This window comes from Peromyscus eremicus, chromosome 3 (assembly GCF_949786415.1).
Source record: "Peromyscus eremicus chromosome 3, PerEre_H2_v1, whole genome shotgun sequence".
NCBI lineage: Eukaryota > Metazoa > Chordata > Mammalia > Rodentia > Cricetidae > Peromyscus > Peromyscus eremicus.
In genome coordinates, this window is record NC_081418.1 from 85,378,607 (window position 1) to 85,400,696 (window position 22,090).

At 45.1% G+C, this 22,090-nt stretch overlaps 1 protein-coding gene across 1 annotated transcript in view; it reads right to left on the minus strand.

The window, feature by feature from the left end:
- Positions 1-4,106: 4,106 nt before the first annotated feature.
- Positions 4,107-22,090, minus strand: part of Kcmf1 (potassium channel modulatory factor 1) — a 67,730-nt gene continuing 49,746 nt past the window's right edge. The window contains exons 4-7 of the mRNA XM_059258002.1: positions 13,679-13,780; positions 10,593-10,767; positions 9,401-9,683; positions 4,107-4,729 (exon numbers count right to left, since the gene is read on the minus strand). Of these exons, the coding sequence (XP_059113985.1) occupies positions 4,468-4,729; positions 9,401-9,683; positions 10,593-10,767; positions 13,679-13,780 (822 nt within the window). The 3' untranslated portion in view covers positions 4,107-4,467. The remainder of the gene's footprint in view (positions 4,730-9,400; positions 9,684-10,592; positions 10,768-13,678; positions 13,781-22,090) is intronic.

A 22,090-nucleotide genomic window follows, 5' to 3' on the forward strand; every position in this document is an offset into this window, starting at 1 on the left:
CAGCAGGGTTCCTTAAAGAGCAACTGAGCTGTGGACTGACAGGAAGATAGGCTTTAGAACTAAGAGGGACCCAAGCTTCAGGACAAAGAAGGGCACTTAGCATGTCTGCAGCCAACATACAAAATGAAATCAGATCTTCTTACACTGTTCTCAAAGCAAACAGAAAAGCCACCAGAAGAGGGCGCTGGACCACAGTGACTCAACGGGGCTATGTTCAATGCCAGTTTCAGACTGCCACGTGTAACTGGAGAGTCTTCCAAGTGTGGCTGCGGTCTTGTGTTCCACCCTAACTTCTCCCCACTCAACTGGACACAAGGCTGCTTGCTGTTTGAGCTGGTTCATACATGCCCCACGTCTCCCATGAGCATGAGGCTGAGCTACGAAGAGCAGGTACAACCATTACCCTCTGCAAGCATTAACCATTTTTCCAAGTGGGGTATAGTGTATGCTGTGATCTCAGCAATTGGGTGGCTGAGTGAGCCCAACTTACTTTGGGAGGGCCTGTCTCAAAAAAACGAAACAAGGTGAGTGTATGTGGTGGCTCAGGCAGGATTTGTTTTGTTAAAACCAGTCTAGGGTGAAAGTTTCAAGAAGAAATTGCACATGGAATTAATGTATGTGTCCCCCAAATTATGGTTGTAAGAAAAGCCCCAATAGGTTGCATTAGTTGGCATCACTATTAGGTTTTCCCTGTATAGAGTGGATATATCTGTTTAGGAACTATTAAGGCTGATGTTCTCCATCATGCTCGGGATGCGTTAATGCCCAGCTGAGCTGCAGAGCTGAACATCAGATGCCAATCACAGGTGACATCTTTACAAGTGAGGCCCTTCCGTTGCAGGGATCCCACTCCCTAAGTCCCCAGACTCCAATCTCCAACATTATCTACCACCACTCCCTTCTCCATTTTACCCTCTTCTAGCTCTGCCACCCAGTCCCCATCCGCCTTACATTTCCTGTTCTAAGTAGGACCGTGATGTCTGTGCTTTTCTCAGCAGCAATGAAATACCGCACAGGCAGTGGACTCTGCTGCCGGGTCCAGCGTTCTCCTGGGAACGCGAGCTAGGACTTAGGCAGAGAACTCGACTCTTCCTTTGTCTGAAGATGGAGCCCCCAGATCAGAAGACACAAGAGGCTTGGTGACCTTAAACACCTACTGGGTACTAATGAAAACACTATACTCAAAAAAATGTCAAGAGAGAAAAATGAAGGGCTGAGAAGACACAAGCCATCCCAAACTATATTTGGAGGTCTCGGGTATTTGCTACAGCACAGAAGAACCCATGACTTTAGCCAGGTGTGGTGGTGCACACCTTTAATCCCAGCATTCAGGAGGTGGAGACAAAGGCAAGCAGATCTCTTACTTTGGAGGCCAGCCTGGTCTACACAGAGAAAACTTCTAAAAAACAAAACAAAATCCCCACTACTTTGTGGTTGTGCATGACTAATCCCAGCACTCAGGAAGTAGACAAGATTAGGAGCTCAAAGTCCACCACTACTTTGTGGGTTGGAGGCCAGCCTGGGCTACATCTAACCCTAGCTCCTAACAAAACAAAACAAAGTACACACCAACAAAGAAACAGAAACAATCCAACTAATCCAAAACCAACCAACCACCACCAGACTATCTGGTTTAGCAAGTCTAGGCTCTAATTCTGCCAATGAAAGTGAAGCAAAATAGCAATGTCACCAAAATACACTAGATTCCACACAAAATGTCATCTTCTGATTGTGGCCATGAACAAAGAAGTCCACTGTTTCTACTTGTCCTATGGTGGAGTTGAACAGTTTTAGGAAAAGTCAATGAAAGAACCGAAACCGTGAGAAGAGTTCTGTCGTTCCCTATGGTTGCCCACAGGGTCCCTTCACAGGGTGGTGGCGTCCAGGGTGAAGTGGGAGTCTTAGTGCACTCCACACTCCACCCTGCAAACCACAAAGGCACAAGGACACCACAGACACACTCTGAAGTCTACATAGTTTTGGTTTCTACAAATGATGAACTCAAGCTCCTTCTAGAACATCTTGAGCACAATTAGTTCCAAACAGGAAGTGAAGGCAAGAACTGTAGGACTACATTGATCTCATGGACACTCCAAACTCCACAGCGAAGAGCTCTCAAATCGGGATTGGTCCTTCCCTGCAGAAATGATGCAACCTGTTCAGTGAAGTACATCCAATAATATGATGACTCGGGAACTAAAGAAAAAGGACACAAGAATTCCAAGGGCTTAAATATATTTTATATTGATAATCTGTGTCTTTCTACCCTAAAATAATACATTATTATTGGTTACATACAGGATGAGGTGAGGTATTTGTAAAATAGCTGATAAAAATAATTAATATACAATATTCTACATGAGATGGACTCTTAACGAACTTCTAGGCCTTCTGAAGGGTTAAATCCATCTTCTAAATTAAACTGCCCTGAAAAGACTTATAGCTGTTCCCTAAAACCACGTTGAAAATGGAGGATTTTAGGTTTTCCCAGAATTTGTGCAGAAAAGGGTAAGTACATAATTGCAGCTACTTTCTCACATCCAAAGTTATACATTCACACAAAACCAGCATCTCCACGTTTAGCACAAAAAGCAAAAAATACTGCATTAGAGACGTAAAAAAAAAAATCTGAATAATAATTAGGTTAATTCAACACCAAAGAAATTCAAGTGGCCAACAGTCTTGAAAACGCTTTATTGAAATGTGTGAGTTATGTGCAGATGTGTCTGAAATGACCACAGCTGGCAAATGACTTCTGAAACTTCTCAACAACCGATTAAAAAAGAAAAATCCCTACCAGACCTGACTTCTAGTATAACCAGAAGCCCAGTGAAAGGCGTTCCCTTTAAAACATTTCCATCACAGAGACCAACGAAACAGCTACTGTATCTGGAGTTGGTGGAGTCTGACGTTTCCGAGGAGAAGCAACAGTTTTGTAGACATGTAAGGTGACTTCTGTTTTTGGTACATTTGGATGAACATGGACTTCACAGTTCTTGAGAACACCCGGGGGGTTCAAGTCTGTATGCTTGTCATGAGGAAACAGAGAGGAAAGGACAGGATGGTGGAGAGAGAGGAGAGCAAACAGAGAGAAGGGCTCACAGGGAAGAGGACTGGAGCCAGACATGATTACGTTAAGTCTAGTTAGAAATTTATCAGAAGCTGTGCACCTTTTTTTCAAAGTCCTAAGTTTACATTCCAAAAACTGCCCCATCCCCAGACCCACTGCCCCTTCTTGGAGCTAGTGTGAAAAACTGAAGCAAACAAAAAGCACCCATCCTCCAAACCCCCTAACGACCCAAGAAGGCTCTACTTTTTAATTTTTTTTTACATATAGGATTAATAATATAGGCATATAGGTGGCATGATTCAATTAAAAGACTTTACTTTTTATGCCAGGAAGAAACCCCCAATAAAATAAAGGTGCTCAAAATAGCATTAAGAATTTGGTTGACAAAATCTGGGAAGGCAAATCCTCAGGGGCTCCCCTGATATTGATCTGTCTCAGCAAACTACAAATACATAAATAACGCAAAGTATGATTGAGAATGTGAGATTCTTAAAAACAAGACAACATAATTCAGGTTAACTTTGCTGAACAGCGAATAAATGAAATTCATCTACACCTGAATGAACATATTTAACAATCAAAAAAATTTAAACAACCACAAAAAGGAAAAACTTCCAACAACACAAACAAGATTTGTTTAAAGGGCACAGAGATCCCCTGCAGCAGATCCGCCTTCCCCGGTGTGTCTTCTTCTACTGATGAGGAACTAGACAGGCCGGCTCCGCAGGAGCAAGGTGGTGAAGAGGGCGAAGGACAGTCACACAGCGGAGGGACCCACCTGGCTAGGACCCCCAGGTCCCACTGCAGAGCTGGCTTTGTGCATAGGAGGCACACGGAAACGGGTGAGTCAGGCAGACATTATTCAAAAGCTACTCTGCCCTGTAACCATTGAATAATGTTGGAAAAGCTTTGGGCTTTGTATTTTATTTTTATTTTTTTTAATTTTATTTTTAAAGTTTTACTCCTTGTATTTAATTTTTCTTAAATAACAAGGTCACTGAAACTCATGCACGCTGCAAAAAACCTCATGCAGTAGTTAGGTAAACCATCCAAGCAGTTTTTATTCATTAATATTCATAAATACACACAGCAGCTTCATTAGAGATCTCAATTTTCCTCTTCAGTTTGAATGTGGAGTATTAGGAGAGCCTTTTGCATGTCAAGGTACAGGAAGCAGAGATCACCCTGCACTGCTACCTACATTTACCTGCTAGAAGTAAAAATTAGTTAAGTGGAAATGATTATCATATATATTTTCTCTCTTCCTTTTGAATGTACACAATGTAACAAGAGTGACAGACCTGAAATTACAATCACCAAACAAACCCGGGATAGCTGTTGTCCACTTTCATTGGCAAATACAGCACAGAGGACATTGTCTGCGAGTGGGGAGGTCATCAAAGAGGAGGTGGTGGAGGCTCATTTCCTTTATTACTCTCTTTTAAATTTAGGGTTTCTAAAGCAACATCTAAAGGCATAATATCTACACAGCCCATAGCACCAAAATCTGCCATCTCCCCCCGATCATCCTCATCTGAGGACGAGCTCTCTTCACGCACTAATGTGGACAGAAGGAGCTCCTGGACAAACAGGCTGCGGTCTGCACGCTCGCTTTCCATGGACTGGCGCTCTGCTTCAGACATTTTGGGATCATTCAACCTGTAGAGTAAGAAAGAAAAGACGGCATGGGTAAAAAGTCACTGACTAATGCACGGCAAGGCCAACTGCTACGGTCTGCATGGGACAAGCACACGTTCCGGTTGGTGGCATCAGGATCTCAGTTACGTGCAGATAAATCCCCACACTGTAGAAGTCATGTTCCTGGGGTGCAAACCTGAGTTCAATAGATTCAATGAGATGAAAACAAACAAACACACAAACACACAAAACAAAACAAACAAGCAAATACAGAAACAAAACCTGTGCTTCCTCTGGAGAAAAGCTCTCTAAACACCTGAACAAAGCCATTGCTAACAGACTATTCTTGGGAAGAGGTGATGTCCCCAGTCAGAATTTCAGCTGTGGAGAGTGCAGTGCACACAGCCGTGACCCTGCTCACAGAACCAATCCACGGTAACCAGAACGTGCAGCTGAAAAACTGCATCCTAAACCACTTCAGACTCTTCTCTCTCCCACTTCACTTCACTGAAATACAGGTGTGCACAAAAACGCAAAGGCACACACCATGCATTTTCTTTTTCTTCTTCTCCACATTTTTCCTGTCAGGTCTTACTGGGCGGCTGGCAACCGGCTACGCAGGTCAAGAAAAGGGGCCTTGAACTCTTAGAGACCCATCCACCTTTGCCTCTCCAGTGCTGCAGTGAAGGCTTATGCCACCACAACTGTCTTTCTCTTTTTAAATGTGTGCACGCCATGGTGAATGCATGAATTCAGGCCAACTTTGCGGGGTTAGTTCTCTCCTTCCACCCTTACATGGATTTTGGGGACTGAACTCAGAGACTACTGGATTTGCTATGCTACCTCATCTGCCCATCATGTCATTTTCCTACTAGAGTAGGAAACACAGATATGACAGTCAATGGCTGGCTGGGAAACCAAGGGTCATCCCCACAGAACCTGGTCAGATGTTAAAATTTGAAAATTCAGCCAGGTGTGGTGTCGAACTCCTTCAATCTCAGCACTTGGGAGGCAAAAAAAAAAGTTGAAAATTATACTTATTACCTATTATTACTTCTTATCAACTTGTTAAAATGGGTCAAGTTCTTCCATTAAAAAACAAAACCAGCTAGGCAAAACCACATGCCTTTAATCCCAGCAATCAGGGAGGCAACCAGATCTCTATGAGTTCGAGGTCAGCCTGGTCTACAAAGCGAGTTCCAATACAGCCAGAGCTGTTACACAGAGAAACCCTGTTTCGAAAAACAAAAACAAACAAAAAACCCAACAACTAGGGGAAAATCTGCTTCGTGTCAGCACGGATCTTCTCTTTCTCCATTTTAGTGACAGGCAAAGCAGGCAGCTGTAGCATTGGCTCAGGAGAGGAGCAAACCAGAGGGCATCGGGCAGTGAGGGCGAGAGTATCCACCTGGCAGCTGCTCCTGCTGTCTGGCCAGGGCCCCCGAATCACAGAGGAAGCGCATGCTGTGATGACAGCAGACCTGACTGTTCTGTGGGCATCCTTCTGTGCCCAGCGGTTGAGACTTACCATTCACAGGAAGAGGAAACTCAAGCAGAGATTAGCTAACTTGCTCAAAGTCTCAGTTGAAAAGCACCAGGGCATAGTGAGCTCTGTGGCTCAGATAAGGGAAGAGCTAAACTAGAGAACTCCAAGGGGCAAGTACGTGGGGGTAGTCAGTTACTCAAGCGCCACGAAAACCACACTGAAAGGGAACTCGTGGTTAAGAGTACTTTAAGAATGTCACAGGGAGTACTGACAGACTGGAGCCTGAGTAATGGCTACACATTCCCAACCCAACTCTCCAAGTGATAGCGGATGACTGTTTGCTGTGTGCTCAGCTTTGGCAAAGGCCTTTGGTCAATGTGGACAGGGATCTAGAAGTCCATCTGTAACATAGTATCAGATGAACTGGAGCCATCAAGAGAAAGCTTCCCCTGCTGTTAAGATTCAAACTCAATACTGTTCTAACTTTAAGGGAAGTAGCTAAAAATGCCTAATTCTTGAGGGGCAGATAAAATATGGCACAAAGGCTCAATGTTTCGATGGGTTAGTTTTGTTTGAGACCCGAAAAGAAGCTTAAGATCTTCAAACTGGGCTGGGCGGCAGTAGCACACACCTTTAATCCCAGCACTTGGGAGGCAGAGCCAGGGGGATCTCTGTGAGTTCAAGGCCAGCCTGGTCTACAGAGCAAGCTCCAGGATAGGCAAAAAAAAAAAAAAAAAAAAAAAAGAAAAAAAAAAAGAAAAAGGGAAGGCCTCTGCAAAGACATACCTCTCTGCAAAATGTCTCCTTAAATCCACAATAAATGACAATGATCAGTATTTTAAAAATCCTCTTACAAACAGGAGATTCCTGGGGGAACCCGGACGACAAAACTGAAGTTTGAAGACAGCAAGTGGTCCGTTGAAGGGCTAAATGTATTAAGTAGCAAAGTTGGGGCTCTAAACCAAGGGTCCCTTTTCATTCTATGCCTACACAGTGTTCCTACCTATGCCCATGAACTACCGCACGGAGAGCTCAGTGTGAGATGAAAGAGTAAGTAGAGCCGGGCGGTGGTGGCGCACGCCTTTAATCCCAGCACTCGGGAGGCAGAGCCCCGCGGATCTCTGTGAGTTCGAGGCCAGCCTGGACTACCAAGTAAGTTCAAGGAAAAGGTGCAAAGCTACACAGAGAAACCCTGTCTCGAAAAAAAAAAAAAAAAAAAAAAGGATGGAAATACATTTTGAGCTGGAGAGATGGCTCAGTGGTTAAGAGCACTGACTGCTCTTCCAGAGGTCCTGAGTTCAATTCCCAGCAACCACATGGTGGCTCACAACCATCTGTAATGAGATCTGGTGCCCTCTTCTGGCCTGCAGGCATACATGCAGACAGAACACTGTATACATAATAAATAAACAAATCTTTTTTTTTTTTTTTTTGGTTTTTCGAGACAGGGTTTCTCTGTGTAGCTTTGCGCCTCTCCTGGAACTCACTTGGTAGTCCAGGCTGGCCTCGAACTCACAGAGATCCGCCTGGCTCTGCCTCCCGAGTGCTGGGATTAAAGGCGTGTGCCACCACCGCCCGGCAATAAACAAATCTTTAAAAAAAAAAAAAACAAAAACAAAGAAAGAGTAAGTAGAAATTACAGCTGTCTCCTCTCAGGTCCCCGAGAAGCACCGTACAAATTATAGTTTACAGACTGGATTCTCAGGCAGTCAAAGGTGGTCCTCGAACTCATCAGATAGCTGAGGATGACCTTGAACTCCTTATCTTCCTGCCTCCAGCCCCCCCCCCCCCCCCCCCCCCCCCCGCCAGTGTTGTATTCCATATACTCACTTTCATGCTCCCATTCTGTAAAAAGATTTATACCCAAGTCCTCAAAAAGAGCAGCAGGGCTCTCTAAGCACCTCTCTAGCCCTCCGAAAGTGTCTCACGTGTCCCAGGCTGGACGTGAACTCCCAGTGTGGGAGGAGAGCCTTGGCCTTGGCCTTCCTGAGTGCTGGCATTACAGGCTGCACCAGTGACCGTGCTGGGCAAGACTCTAACACACTGCATCCCACCCTCAGCTGCAGCTTTAGCGGCACGTGAGAACTTCAGCCAGGAGAACTGAGTATCACTGACAGCGTGGTAAGCCATTTTATAAAGTTAATTTGGAGTACTAATCTTAAGAATTTAATTTGGGTACTAACTTTGGAAACTCATGAAAGCAAATCTCCATAGTATGGAAGTTTTTGTTCTTGTATGTATCTGTGCGTGTGGTGGACACCCGTGCACCGGTTCAGTCTGTGAGGCCGGAGGTTGGCACTGCGCGTCTCTACTGCTCTCTGTCTTACTTTTCAAGACGCACTTTCTCATGAGATCTGGAGCTCACCAACTGGCCAGCCTGGTGGTCAGTGTGTGGTGATACTGTGTTGGTGCTCTAACAAAGAAAGCTTGCCTGAAGATCTAAGGGTGGAGCTAGCTATTAGCTAACCATAGAGGTCTGGAGAGCTGTATAGACAACAGATAAGAAGTGATATGGCTAGGCAGAGAGAGGAAGTGATAAGGTGGAGCGGAGACAGAGCTCACCCTTCTTTGGTCTGAGAAGTCTTGGAGGTAAGGTGACTTTGGCCAGGGCCTTGGCTTCTCTGATTTTTCAGCATTTACCCTGATATCTGACTCTTTATTATTAAGGCCAATTAGAATTCACGCCTCATCAGTGAGTGCCCCCCCCCCCCCATCCTCTTGTTTCTACCTCTCAGGGCTGGGATAACAGAAACATGCTACTTTATGGATGCTGGGGATCAACTCAGGTTCTCAGGCTGATGCAGCAAGCGTTCTACCCACTGAGCCATCTCTAAACTCTCTTTTGTCCTTTCTAACACATCTCAGCACACTAACGGAAAATCAGAAATAACATTAATTATGAAAGAAATTTAGCTGATAAAGAACATATAAATGAAATGATACTGTTTTAAGTGTTATGTGTAATGTAGGAAAGGAAAATATTTTCAATGACAATCTATACCTTGTGAACACAAAACCAACATCTTTACTTTATCTGAAACAATAGTTTCTCATGTTCCTGGGGGAACACGAACTACGTGGTTTTGACTGGAGGGCTGTAAGTTAGTTGTAACGGTCCGATTAAAAGCAGAGTTCTGAAGTGGATGTAGTCACACACACAAAAGGCAATGCTCACTAGCCTGGCCGGCGTCAGGAAAGCACCCTACCTTGTTAAAAGGAACTGGGAGTTCTGGAGAGCCTGCTGGCTGTTCTCCGTGTTGGCCGTGTTGGCTGTGGCCGTGGACTGGGTGATTGTAGTGGTGACGCTGCTTGTGTTAGTGCGCCGGCTTGCATTGCGAGCTGTCTCCAGTTGCTGACGTGCTGCCTGCGCATGCTGCCGCTCGAGCTGCAGCTGCATCTGCAATTGTTGCAACTGAGAAGCGGAAGGTCCTGAAGAGTTAAGCTGTCCTCCTGCAGAACGTCTCACTCCTGACAACTGAGACAACAGCTCTGCCAATGGAAATGCAGACCGTCAATCAACTCAGGAAAACCAAGTGCTGTGGACGGAGAGGCTCACACAACATACTCGTTCCCCACGGACCAACAACACCACATACCTACATACAACTATGCCCGCTCAGGCACAACATCCGAGAAAATTATTCCATAAAGTACACCTATACTTCTTATTTAGACTGAAGACCCACCTACAGGTGGGATCATAACCAAGCCCTCTTAACAGAAGCAGCATGAAGGCAGGGTCAAGCCTACTGTTTACTCTATTTCCAGCTTTCAGAACAGGGCCTGGCACCCTGACATCAACATTTATTCATCTCTGATCATTTAATCCGAGGAATTAGCAGGATGAAATCCCAGAGTCCGGAGCATTTCTAAGCGTGGCCTTATATTCTCACTTCTTCCTTCTCTCTAGTATCTTTGGATACTGCTCTTCCAGATTACTGGGCAGTGCTCTGCTAGGCCGGTCCTCCCCACCTGGAGCGCTGGACTCTGGTCTATTACAACCCATACTCCTGTTTTAGTGCAGCTGCTCATGTTGTTGTAACATCATCCTTCAGTACATTCTACAACAACACAGTTCTCAAACCAGCATGCGCATCCATCCCTACCTTCCTCCCCAGAAGGGCCAACTGAGTTCCTTAGTCCTTGAGATGGAATCATGGCGTTCTGAAGGCCTTCTCCACTCTGAAATCTTCCCTAAAGCCCTTCTTCTCCCCTAACGCCTTAGAGAGATGCAGTAGCACATGGACTCCTTTACACTGTCCATTTACAAATGTCAGACTTCTATAGATTTGGAGATTTGGAGGAATGCAAGCACAGGGCCGGATGCTAAAGTAAAACACAGACCACCCGAAACACGAAACCCTTGCCCTTGCCATTACGAAGTGGAAACAAACTTACCAGCTATAGGATCCATGGCTTCCCTACTGCTTGGAGAGTATGAACTCTGCGAAGACGAGAGTCCCCCAGTAGAACTGCTAGTAAAGTGCATGTTTGATCGACGAGCACGAGGACCTCCTAAGCCCCGACCAGGGTGAAACATTCTACGGACATGTCGAACACCACTCGATTCATCATAACTCCAAAGTTAAGGAAAGCTTGAGTAGTTTATGAAAAGAAGAAACAACAATAACAACAACAAAACACTGGAGCTCTTGCTAGTTAGGAATTTCTAAACTGTAAGCAGCTTAAAATAGCACCTTTAGTTTAGAATATAAATGTTCCAACTCCATGAGGCCTGATAACCCTAAAAAAGATACTCAAATATAAAGCAACAGGTATAAACGAGGCATGATAGTACATGACTGCAATCCTAACTCTTAGGAGGCTAAGGCAAGAAGACGGGAGTTTGAGGCTAGCCTGGGCTATACAGTGAATTTTGTGTGTGCTGAAAGTCAAGAACTTTCTTCTAGGTTCTAGACCTGGAACATGGCCAGAATGAGGTCAAAAAAGCTACCTGGTCAAACAGCTAAGGTAGTTTTAATATTGAATTTTATGTACCAAAAACTATACAGGAGCTGTATAAACAGCTCCTGCGACACATTATCCTCTAAAGTGAAAAAGAGCAGGCCGAATAATCTAAATTCTGTAGATGCAGCTAGTTTCTGAGTTAGCTTTAATTTCTGTCTTCAAATTTTATTTTCAGTACTGTTGCTAGACAGAAAATACTTGAACTGCTGTCTCATTGGACACAGATTAATATGCACTCTTCAAGTGAACTTCTAGAAGCCTCATTCTTCTCAGAGAATGTGAGTCAAACACAAGGTCTTGTGCAGCAAACAGCTGTGAAATCATGAAGACAAAAAAGCAAAACCAAGGTCAGGGAGTGGTGTGCACACCTCTTTAATCCCAGCACTCGGGAGGCAGAGGCAGATGGATCTCTGTGAGTTTGAGCCAGCCTTGTCTACAGAGTGAGTTCCAGGGCAGCCAGGGCTACCCAGAGAAACTGAAAAAAAAAAAAAAAATTGAAAAGACAACGTTGTATCTTCACAGAGGCAAACACCAACTTTATGATGGCAATTTTCCTGCTGGCTTCTTGGTTTTGGCTGGTAGTTCTGGAGTCTTTAAGGACAGGATGAGCAGCCCTGCATGTCCGGTTCAATGTGCAGGGTCTCACGGTAGTGCTTGGGACGAGCTTAGGGTCTACAGAAGGTTATCAGGAGTGTTGTTAAGAGGCAGCTGGGTGAGAATAGCAAGTTTCGGAAGACATCTGTCAACAGTGAAGGAGTGACCGCTGACCACAGGCAGACACTAGACACTGGTGCTAACAAATCAGGGCACCACGACACTGGAGGGATCTGAAAACTCCTCATGCCTTTAGTACCTGCCACTGCAGCATTTTGTCTTTTAAAATTTGGTAAAAAATAAAAACATGTGAAGTACCTTTCATATCCCTGTACTTTTCAAAATTTTATCTTTCCTCGGTAACCAAAGACATTCACAGAAGGCTAACAAAATGGGTCTGGATTATGTGTGGGACAGTCTTTACTGAATGTACATTGTTTCACCAGAAGCCCCAGAATTTGTTGAAAAATAAATTCAGGTTATTATGTACTTTCTGTTACTTTGTAGTGCCCCTATGAATGCACAGTAACTCAAAGGCCTAAGTATCCTTAGCACACTTAATTTTTTTCCCATCTTTAAAAAAATTTTGTTTCAGCCAGGTACTGGTACCTTTAATCCCAGCACTCAGGAGGCAGAAGCAGGCAAATCTGTGAGTTCGCGGTCAGCCTGGTCTGCAGAGTGAGTTCCAGGACAGCCAGAGCTGTTACACAGAGAAACCCTGTCTTTGGAGGGTGGGGAGGGGGGAATACACACACATACATTTTTATGTGTTTGGGTATTTTGCCTGCATAGATGTCTGTGTACTATGTGCATGTCTCTTGATCACGGAGGTCAGAAGAGGTATCAGAGCCCCTAGAACTGGAGTAACAGATGGTTTTAAGTTCCCATGTGGATGTTGGAAATTGAACCTGGGTCCTTTAAGAGCAGCCAGTGCTCTTGACCACCGAGTCCCATGTCCAGTCCTAATTTTTTCATCTTTTTATTAAAAACAAAACAAAACAAAACAAAAAACAAACAAAACCAAAACCCCAAAACCAGCTGGGTGTGGTGGCACATCCCTTTAATCCCAGTGCGTAGGAAGCAGAGGTAGGTGGATCTGTGAGTCTGAGGTCTTAATTTTTAGTTTTTTTCAATTTTAAGACAAGTCGAAGCAAAACCACAAACACACAACCGGCGCTGTTTCCTTTACGCTGCTTTGGCTGCGCTCCGCACACAGTGGAGGTCTCGACGTTCTCTGCCGTCCACTTACTGCTAGCCTCTAAGTTGGCTCAGGTTCCTAATTTCTCAGATTTATTCTATTTTCTTCAGCTTTCTGTTCATGTCCACCTTCCCTTAAGAAGCTGTATCTCGGGGCTGGAGAGATGGCTCAGAGGTTAAGAGCACTGGCTGTTCTTCCAGAGGTCCTGAGTTCAATTCCCAGCAACCACATGGTGGCTCACAACCATCTGTAATGAGATCTGGTGCCCTCTTCTATAATAAATAAATAAATAAATCTTAAAAAAAAAAAAAAAAAAAAAAAAAAAAAAAAAAAAAAAGAAGCTGTATCTCCAGCTGGGAAACTAGGATCTGTGAGTGCGAGATCAGAGCTACAGACCGAAAAAACAACAAGCAGTTTGGTCCCCAACAAGTCCAAGCTGGGGTTCTGGAATATGAAGAAAAGTCTGGCAGACAGGAAGGTTGAGGAACTTTGAACTGACTTAAACTTTCATATGGATAGAGTCCTAATGGATGACAGATTTAGAAAGACAATTTATAACCTAAACGCAGCATAATCAGTCTACAAAACAATAAAGTCAACTTTTATGAGAAGGTCAAGCAAATAAAAATAATCTGGAGGTTATGTCTTTCTCTCTGGGAACACTCTCTCAGAACACCCTCAACGACTATCCCCCCGAAGCGGCACGCTGCACCTGGAAGGATATTAAATCTCTAGGGGCTCTGTGTTCAAGTGTCAGATGAGCTGCGAAGTCATCTGTGACATGATTAGGATCGCCTCCAGGTAATGCTGCACATATCGGACAAATCTGCAAAGCAAACCGAGTGAGAGGTCAGGACACAGTTGCTGAGAGATGACACTGCCCAGGATCAAGTGTCAACCCAGCAGAGCCACTGCAGGTCTGAGCAGCCATGCTGTCACTCAGCTGCAGTGCCACGTCTCAGGGTCACAACACAGCGGGTCTCGACAGTTAAATCTGACTTCTGGCAGAACCTTCGATCAGTAGCGCCGAGCCACACTGGCATGGTCTATCCAAGCAGTTTCTGTTCAAACTTTAAAAATAAATGTTTTTTCCTAAATTCAGCCTTGAATGGTAATATCAGACATAAGTTCAGGCACGCTTCTTCAAAGCAAGGTAGGGCAGCAAATGCTTAACTGAAATGCAGCTGTGGGCTGGGGAGCAGAGAGAGAAGGATCCTTGGGGTTCCCCGAACAGCTAGTCTAGTCTACCCAGCAAGCTCCAGGCCAATGAGTGATCCTGTCTTAGAAAATCGAGGGAGCTGTGCAACAGCTATAGAACGTGTCCAGAGTAAGATGGACAATGGGATTATGCACAATTGTGCACAATTATGCAATTTTTGAAACAACCTCAAGGCAAAGGGAGAGGGGGGAGAAGCTTGTCCTAGAACCTTATTTCCAAGAAGGATGGGCAGTGTGGTGCAAGTCTGTGACCAGGCCAAGTTCAAGGAGTAATTACTTCTGTGTTTGCCTTACGGCAGGAGACACAAGCGACAGTGACAATAAAGCAATGTGCACACAGGCAGAGGCGGTGAGAGCCGGGGAGGAGCCTCCCTCCCTTAGAGCTTGAGAGAGAACCACAGGGCAGGGAAGCAGGTGAGCTCGGCAGCAGTGAGCAGGGGGCGACGGAGAAGAGGAAGAGAGGAAGTCATGTCTTTGAGCAGGTGAGGATGAGAGGGCCAGGGGAAGGGTGCTTAGGACTGGCCAGTATCCAAAGAGCTAGAAAGGGAGAGCTACAAAGGACTGGTTATGCTTTGGGGCTAGAACTTAGAGAGGGGAGCAGGATCAGCAGTGGAGGATCTGTAACCAATTCCTGGAGAGCTACTTTGAAATAGCTTTATCACGATTAGTGACTAAGGAGTAGGGAGAACAAAAGACAGTAAGAAACTATTGGAGGAAAGGCTGTCCTCTTCCAGCTGATAGGCTAACAGTGGTTTCCAAGTCTTAACAAGAGGCAAGAAAGAAAGAAGGCCCGACAGAGAAGAGGGGCCAAGGACAGCAGCTCAAAGTGGAGGTCTGTGCATCTCCACTGCTTGTCAGTCACCTCACGAGCACACGTGCCCAATATAATTCACAGGCTCAGGGACTATGTAGCTCCCTCACAGTAGCATGGGAGGAGGAAACTAGGAAGATGACCCAGAAGTCAATGCTGGGTCATGGAACAGACCAACCGATCTGACTTCCAGAGCCCAAGCAAACACAACTTCCCACCTCTGTGACTAGAGAGCCAAAGCCCCAGAGTTTGATTGATTTTATGACTTGTTCCAAAAAATAACTAAGAAAATCTAAAGATGTTCACAAGAAAACACAAGGAAGCAGATGGCCTGCCAGCAGAGTTAGAAAGGCCAGGATGGAACATGCCCAAGGGGAAGTGAGAGAAGCCAGCAGACTCCCAAGCCCTTCTTACAAAGGTCAGGCACTTTTGTTTTTTTGTTTTCTCTTGAACAGAAAAGCTGTGGTATCTGCTCTCAAGTTTACAAACTGAACCCTTCACTAGAAATCCGGGTCACTTGGTGCCATTCCCGGGTTCTGGTATTCCTGGCAGGGGTCTGCTTACTCAACTTTCTAAGAGTTTCTGCCTTGCCTAGCTAGATCCTAAATTTTTGGGGTTTTTGAGACAAGATCTTATATGCGGCCTAGCTAGCCTTGAACTTGCAGTAACCCTCTTGTCTTTGCCTTCTGAATTGCAAGTGTGTGCTACTATGCTTGGCTCTGAGAGTATAAACTTTTTGAAAGTGTACAATGGTTTGTCTGTGTTTTTTAAACCATGGCCAGATTTTAAAAGCAAAGCAAGGCTTAAAGAAAGAGAATCGCAGTCTAGGCGGGGGTTTGGTTTGGTTTTAAGGTTTTATTTTCTACTTATATGTGTGTGTCCCCTGCTTGTGTGGGTACTTGCAGAGGCCAGAAGAGGACATCAGATCCTGAAACTGGATTTAGAGATGGTTTTGAGTTGCCACATGGATGCTGGAATTGAACCTGGGGTCTCGGGAAGAGCAGCGAGAACTCAACCATTAAGCCATTTCTCCAGCCTCAACACATTCTAGTTATTTAAAGATTAAACAAGCCTATTTTGAAACTTCATTTAGCAGCAGAATTAGGTACAACTTTCTCAGAGGATCATTAAGATCATAAGATTTGTTTTTGTTTTTTTTGAGGGAGCAGGGTTTCTCGGTGTAGTCCTGGTTACAAACTCAAATGATCTGCCTATCTCTGCCTCTCAAGTGCTAGGATTAAAGGCATGTGCCACCACAGCCCAGCCTAAGGCCACATAACATTTTTATCTAGTGAGAAAATAACCATTAAGCAGAAAGCATCTTTCTCCTACAAAAGCTCCCTTTAGGTTAGCCTTGGATAAATCCCATGGCAGAACTGCACTAAGAGAGCTGAAGAGCTTCAGGACTCTGATGCACATATAAGTAGTGTTAGAGGAAGTCTCCTCTGGAGATACACATTCCCAGAAGGAAGACAGAATGGCAGCATAAATATTCAATGTACTAAGTGCACCAATTAGACAATCTACAAACTAGAAAGCACCTTTGAGATGGGAATGTAAAACAAAGAAAACCATGGTCCCCACAACTGTATGTGTTTAGTTTTATGCTAAATCTCTGGGTTCATTGCAGCTACTCCACTGAGCCACTGGGCTAAAGGTTAAAGGTACTCATGGGGAGTACTGAAAACATTCAACCTAACTTCCACAAAGACTAGGGGTAAAGAGTTACTGAGGATGAAACCTTTACTAGGAAGGGTCATTTGGCTTAGAAGCTGGCACAGAAAATCAAGAGACCAGATTTAGAAATAAGTAGAAAATGCTGTCAAGTTTGGGCCACTACAATTAACACAGGTGAGAACCTGGAAAAGAAACTCAAGCTTCGGGCCAATGGGAACAGAGGCCTGGCCATCTTTTATGCTGTGCATTTTACACTTTGGAAACTCTAAACATGCCCGAGGCCTTAGGGTCATGCAGGGCTGCATTTTCTGAGGAGTAGAGGAGGAAACAAGAGAAGAAAGGAAAATGCAAACAAAATGGGGTGAGAGAAAGAAAAAGGAGGTGGAATGGAGTGGGGTGGGGTAGGGTGGGGAGGGACCCTCGAGGGAGCAGAGCTGGCTGTCAGAAGCACAGACTGCTAGTTTTGAACAGGCTTCTCCATTGTGGTACTCAATTCCTTCACAATACGGGGAAATTCTACACAAAGGGTAAGTCATTCATTCTGAAATATGACAGCCTGTCAACATGAATATTTATCATACTACCATCACCACATAGCACAGTATTCTCTGTTATTCATACATGAAAATTCCGTAACACACTGGTTTAAAATTGTAACAACTTGTCAACAATAAGGCTTACTGAATTGGCTTATGTCAGTGTTTCCTAAATTTGGCTAAGAATACAAGTCACCTGGAGTACTTGCTAAAAGTGCTTTCCTCCTAGGCCTTTGAGAAAGATTGGGAAGGTGTAGACCTGTATTTCTGCACAAGAATCCCAGGTCTTATGGCTGGGTAAGTTTGGCAAAGAACAGCTGACACAAAGTGTGGTATTTAAAATCTCTATCTCCTTGTTAAATAAAAAGCCACATGTTATTGTTACTTATATAATCAAAACCACTCTCATCACAAACATCCCTGCTACTGTTTGGGCTACTCACTTCTGGTTCATCTTGTCAGCCATCTCATCCGTCCTGCTTTTTATCTGCAGCCCTCTTGAGAGCCTTTACCAAATGAGGCGAGGCCTCACAAAGATGGTGCTGTTTCTTTTTTTTTTTTTAAATGAAAGATTTATTTATTTATTAGGTATACAGCATGTATGACTGCAGGCCAGAAGAGGGCACCAGATGTCATTATGGATGGTTGTGAGCCACCATGTGGTTGCTGGGAATTGAACTCAGGACCTCTGGAAGAGCAGTCGGTGCTCTTAACCTCTGAGCCATCTCTCCAGCCCCGATGGTGCTGTTTCTATGTGGTCTCTGGCTTGATTACCAGCCAGCAGATCCTGAATGTAGGGACACTCTCCCCCCAACACAGGGTAGCTGCCCACCGGAAACCCCTGATGTATGGTAGGGACCTGAGAAGACAACTCAAGTCAGTAAAGTACTTGTCTTCCAATCACAGGATCTGAGCTGAATCCCAAGAACCCATGCTGCTGGGTATGGTGGAGCATGCTTGTGCTTCTAGTGCTGGGGAGGTAGAGACTGCGGAGTTCTGGGGCTCACTGGCTACGCAGCTTACCTGTGCGTGAGTTCAAGGTAGCAAGAAACCTATTCTCAAAAAAAGGAGACCCTCTAAAGGTAGCCAGCAGCATTCTTGCTCTCCACAGGAGCTCCCCAGTTTCTCCCCTACAATTACTTCCCATCTCAAGCAGGTTCAAATTTCCTCTGGTTTCCTCCTCCAGCAAACACAACCCAGCAGCCTGTTTGCTCTGGGTATTGTGCACAGCTGGACAACAATAGGAGAGGGTTAGCTCTCCCGTGTAATGTGTTTCTCTCAGCCTTCTTAAGGACTTTCTTCAAGAGCATGGTGGCACACACCTTTAGTCCCAGCACTGGGGGCAGAGGCAGGTGGACCCCTGTAGGACAGCCTGATCTACAGAGTGAGTTCCAGGACAGCCAGGGCTGTTACATGGAGAAACCCTGTCTTGAAAAACCAAACCCAAACCAAAGAAACAAAGGGAGGGAGGGAGGGAGGGAGGGAGGAAGGAAACTCCTTGCTCATTTTATTCATTTGTGGGTACAGATAATCTATTAAAAAACACTGCCTGTCTGGGGCTGGTGAGATAGCTCAGCAGGTAAAGTGTCTGTTGCACAGACTGGCAACCTGAGCTGGATCCCCGGAACACATGTGGAAAAAGAGAACCAACTCCACAAAGCTGTCCTCTGACCTCCACACAACATACTGCGGTGCACACCCCTCTCCATGTCACACACACAGATGCGACATAAACCTAGCTTTCTCTGAAGTAGGCTGCAGCAGGATGGGGAGATGGATGGGGAGCTGGGCAGGTTCTTACCCTCTTACCATTCTCAGACTACCTGAAAATGGCCTCTGAACTGGAACTCTTGGAAACGCTACTGCTTCTTTTTTGGTGCTGGTGACTGAACCCAGGACTTGGTACATGGAGCCACCTAAGTCGTAGCCAGCAGCAGACACCGCTCTTCTTGTTAACAGGAGCACATGTGGCAACAACTGCTTCAGCAGTGGGCATCTCTTGAGAAAGTACCTGAACTGAACTCCACAGAGAACTCCTCTGAACCTTGAGGAAGGAGAATATCTGCTTTCTCAAAAGCACTGACTTCTTGACATCATTTACTTTCTCCTGCCACTAAGTGTCTGGTGTACACCCATTCTCTGGCGACCATCAACTTGTAAGGAACAGCTTTCTGGGGTATTTCCTGTGGTTCACATTCATCCATGCAATCATCATAGCTAGAACTGTCATACTGAAAAGAAACACCAAGTCACCCAGACAGTACCTACCATTCCTTGTTTCTCAGCACAAGCATAGAGCCATGAAGACGCTATCGTTTTTCTGTAGAGGAGCTGAAATATCCCCATAAAGTCAGGGGACGGCTTCCTGGCTGTGAAGGTTCTTTCTCTGTTACCTGGTCTTACTGTAGGATCCAGTTCTATTTCCCAGCGCGATGTATCACTGTTTGCTATTTCCTTCTCAACAATGCATCTTGGCTGTGTCTGAATGATGCTGTCTCCTTCCGATTCTTTTCAAAACCACATCACATTTTCAAGGGCGCCCTAAGTCAAAAGCTCCCCGACTGCTTCTTTCACTGCTCTCTCACTGAGTCAAATAGTTTATGTTTGGGGAGAGCAGATTCAAAGGAATGAAAAAATAGGCAGTTTCTCTAGACAACAGGGCTATAGCAATGTGTGCGTTCTTTATTGTACCTTTAAAAGAAATAATTTACTTAAATTTATTTTATGTGCATTGGTGTGAAGGTGTCAAGTGCCCTAGAACTGGAGTCACAGACAGTTGTGAGTTGCTATGTGGATGCTGGAATTCAACCCGGGTCCTCTGGAAGGGCAGCCAGTACTCCCCCCCTCCCCCACAGAGTTTCTCTGTGTAGTTTTGGTGCCTGTCCTGGAACTCACTCTGTAGACCAGGCTGGCCTCGAAGTCACAGAGATCTGCCTGGCTCTGCTGGGATTAAAGGTGTGCGCCACCACTGCCCAGCATGAGCAGCCAGTACTCTTAAGTGCCGAGCCATCTCTCTAGCCCCATGTCTTTTCTTTTTTAAAAGGTGGTTATTTGTGTGTGTGCAGGTCCCCTCACAGCTCATGCTGACTGGAGAGCTCGCCATGCACTGAGCCCCACACTATACTATCTATGTGCAGTGAAGCTAGGTGTTAAATCTGTTATCACGAAGAGCCATTATACTCAAAGAGTTCTCTAACCTCAGCTTGAGCCAGGCATCATGGTGCAGACCTTTAATTGCAGCACATGGGAGGCAGTGGCAGGTGGATCTCTATGAGTTCAAGGCTAGCCTGGTCCACACAGTGTTTTAGGCCAGCCTGACCTGCCTCAAAACAAACAAAAAAACCAAACAACCCCTTAGGAAACAAAAACCACACATGAGGGGCTGGAGAGATGGCTTAGAGGTTAAGAGCACTGACTGCTCTTCCAGAGGTCCTGAGTTCAATTCCCAGCACCCACATGGTGGCTCACAACCATCTATAATGAGATCTGGTGTCCCCTTCTGGCCTTACATGCTATATACATAATAAATAAATCTTAAAAAAAAATAATAAAAGCCAGGCGGTGGTGGCGCATGCTTTTAATCCCAGCACTCGGGAGGCAGAGGCAGGCGGATCTCTGTGAGTTTGAGGCCAGCCTGGGCTACAGAGTGAGTTACAGAAACCCTGTCTTGAAAAACCAAAACAAACAAACAAACAAAAACCACCACACATGCACATATGCACGCGCACACACACTGCTTGAAAAGACATTGAGAAGCTATGAATATTTTGTCTTGTATTTAATAATGGTGATAATAGCCCTAAGAATTATCTAGGCAGTGTTTCTTCTATTATTAACCTTTGTAAACAAGCTTTGCTGGTAGCTACCTGCAATCCCAGCACTTGAGAGAGAGTGTTGGAGGATCAGAAGTTCAAGGGCAACACAAGAAGGTTATATGCATGTGTATAATTGTCTGGATAGGGTCTCACTATGTAGCTCAAGCAGGCTAGGAACCTGATCTTTCCACCTCAGTCTCCCAAACCCTTTCCTCTCCCCCACCCCTCGTACACCTTTCGTCTTCTACATCCAACAACTCAGTTCAAATAGCTCAGGCTCCCCCATACTTGCTACCTCTTCTCGGCTCTGACTCTGCTGTGTTTCTCTACTTTCAGTCCAGCACCTTGAAAATTCACTTCCGGTTAATGTAGGTAGGTCTAATAATGATGTTAATCAAGTCTGAAATGCTTTTTTTTTTTTTTGAAGCCAGAGTAGCCCTGGCTGTCCTGGAACTCACTTTGTAGACCAGGCTGTCCTGGAACTCTGACAGATCAGCCCGCCCCTGCCTCTGGAGTGTTGGGATTAAGTGCCACACCATGCCCGGCCTTGGGATGCTTTTTAAAGGGGTGTTCATTGGAGGAATAATAGGATTTGATGCAGAATGAAGACACAGGGGCTGGCATGATGGTTCATCAGCTAAGAGGGTGCTTATTGCTCTTGCAGAGGACCCAAATTTGTGTCCCCAGCACTCATGTGGAGTGTCTCACAGCCATCTGTACACAATTCCATGAGATCCAACACACTCTGTTCTCTGAGGTAGGGTACCTGCACATGTGTGGCGCGCATAAACTCATGCAGGCAGGCACACATACATACAAACAAACACCTTTACAAAAATTAAGATACAATAAGGAACCCAGACATTGCTATAGCCCTGCTGTCTTAGAGAAACTGCCTATTTTCTCATTCCTTCGTGAATCTCCCCAATCATAAAAACGCAACCTCAAGCTCCCCTCTACAATGCTGATACTGCTCGAGTCTGGAGCAGAAGTTTCAACAGGCTTTCCTAACAGCTCGTGCTGACTGGAGATTACTACTGTGCACTGAGCCTAAAACTGGGTGTTTACCCAAACCGTGC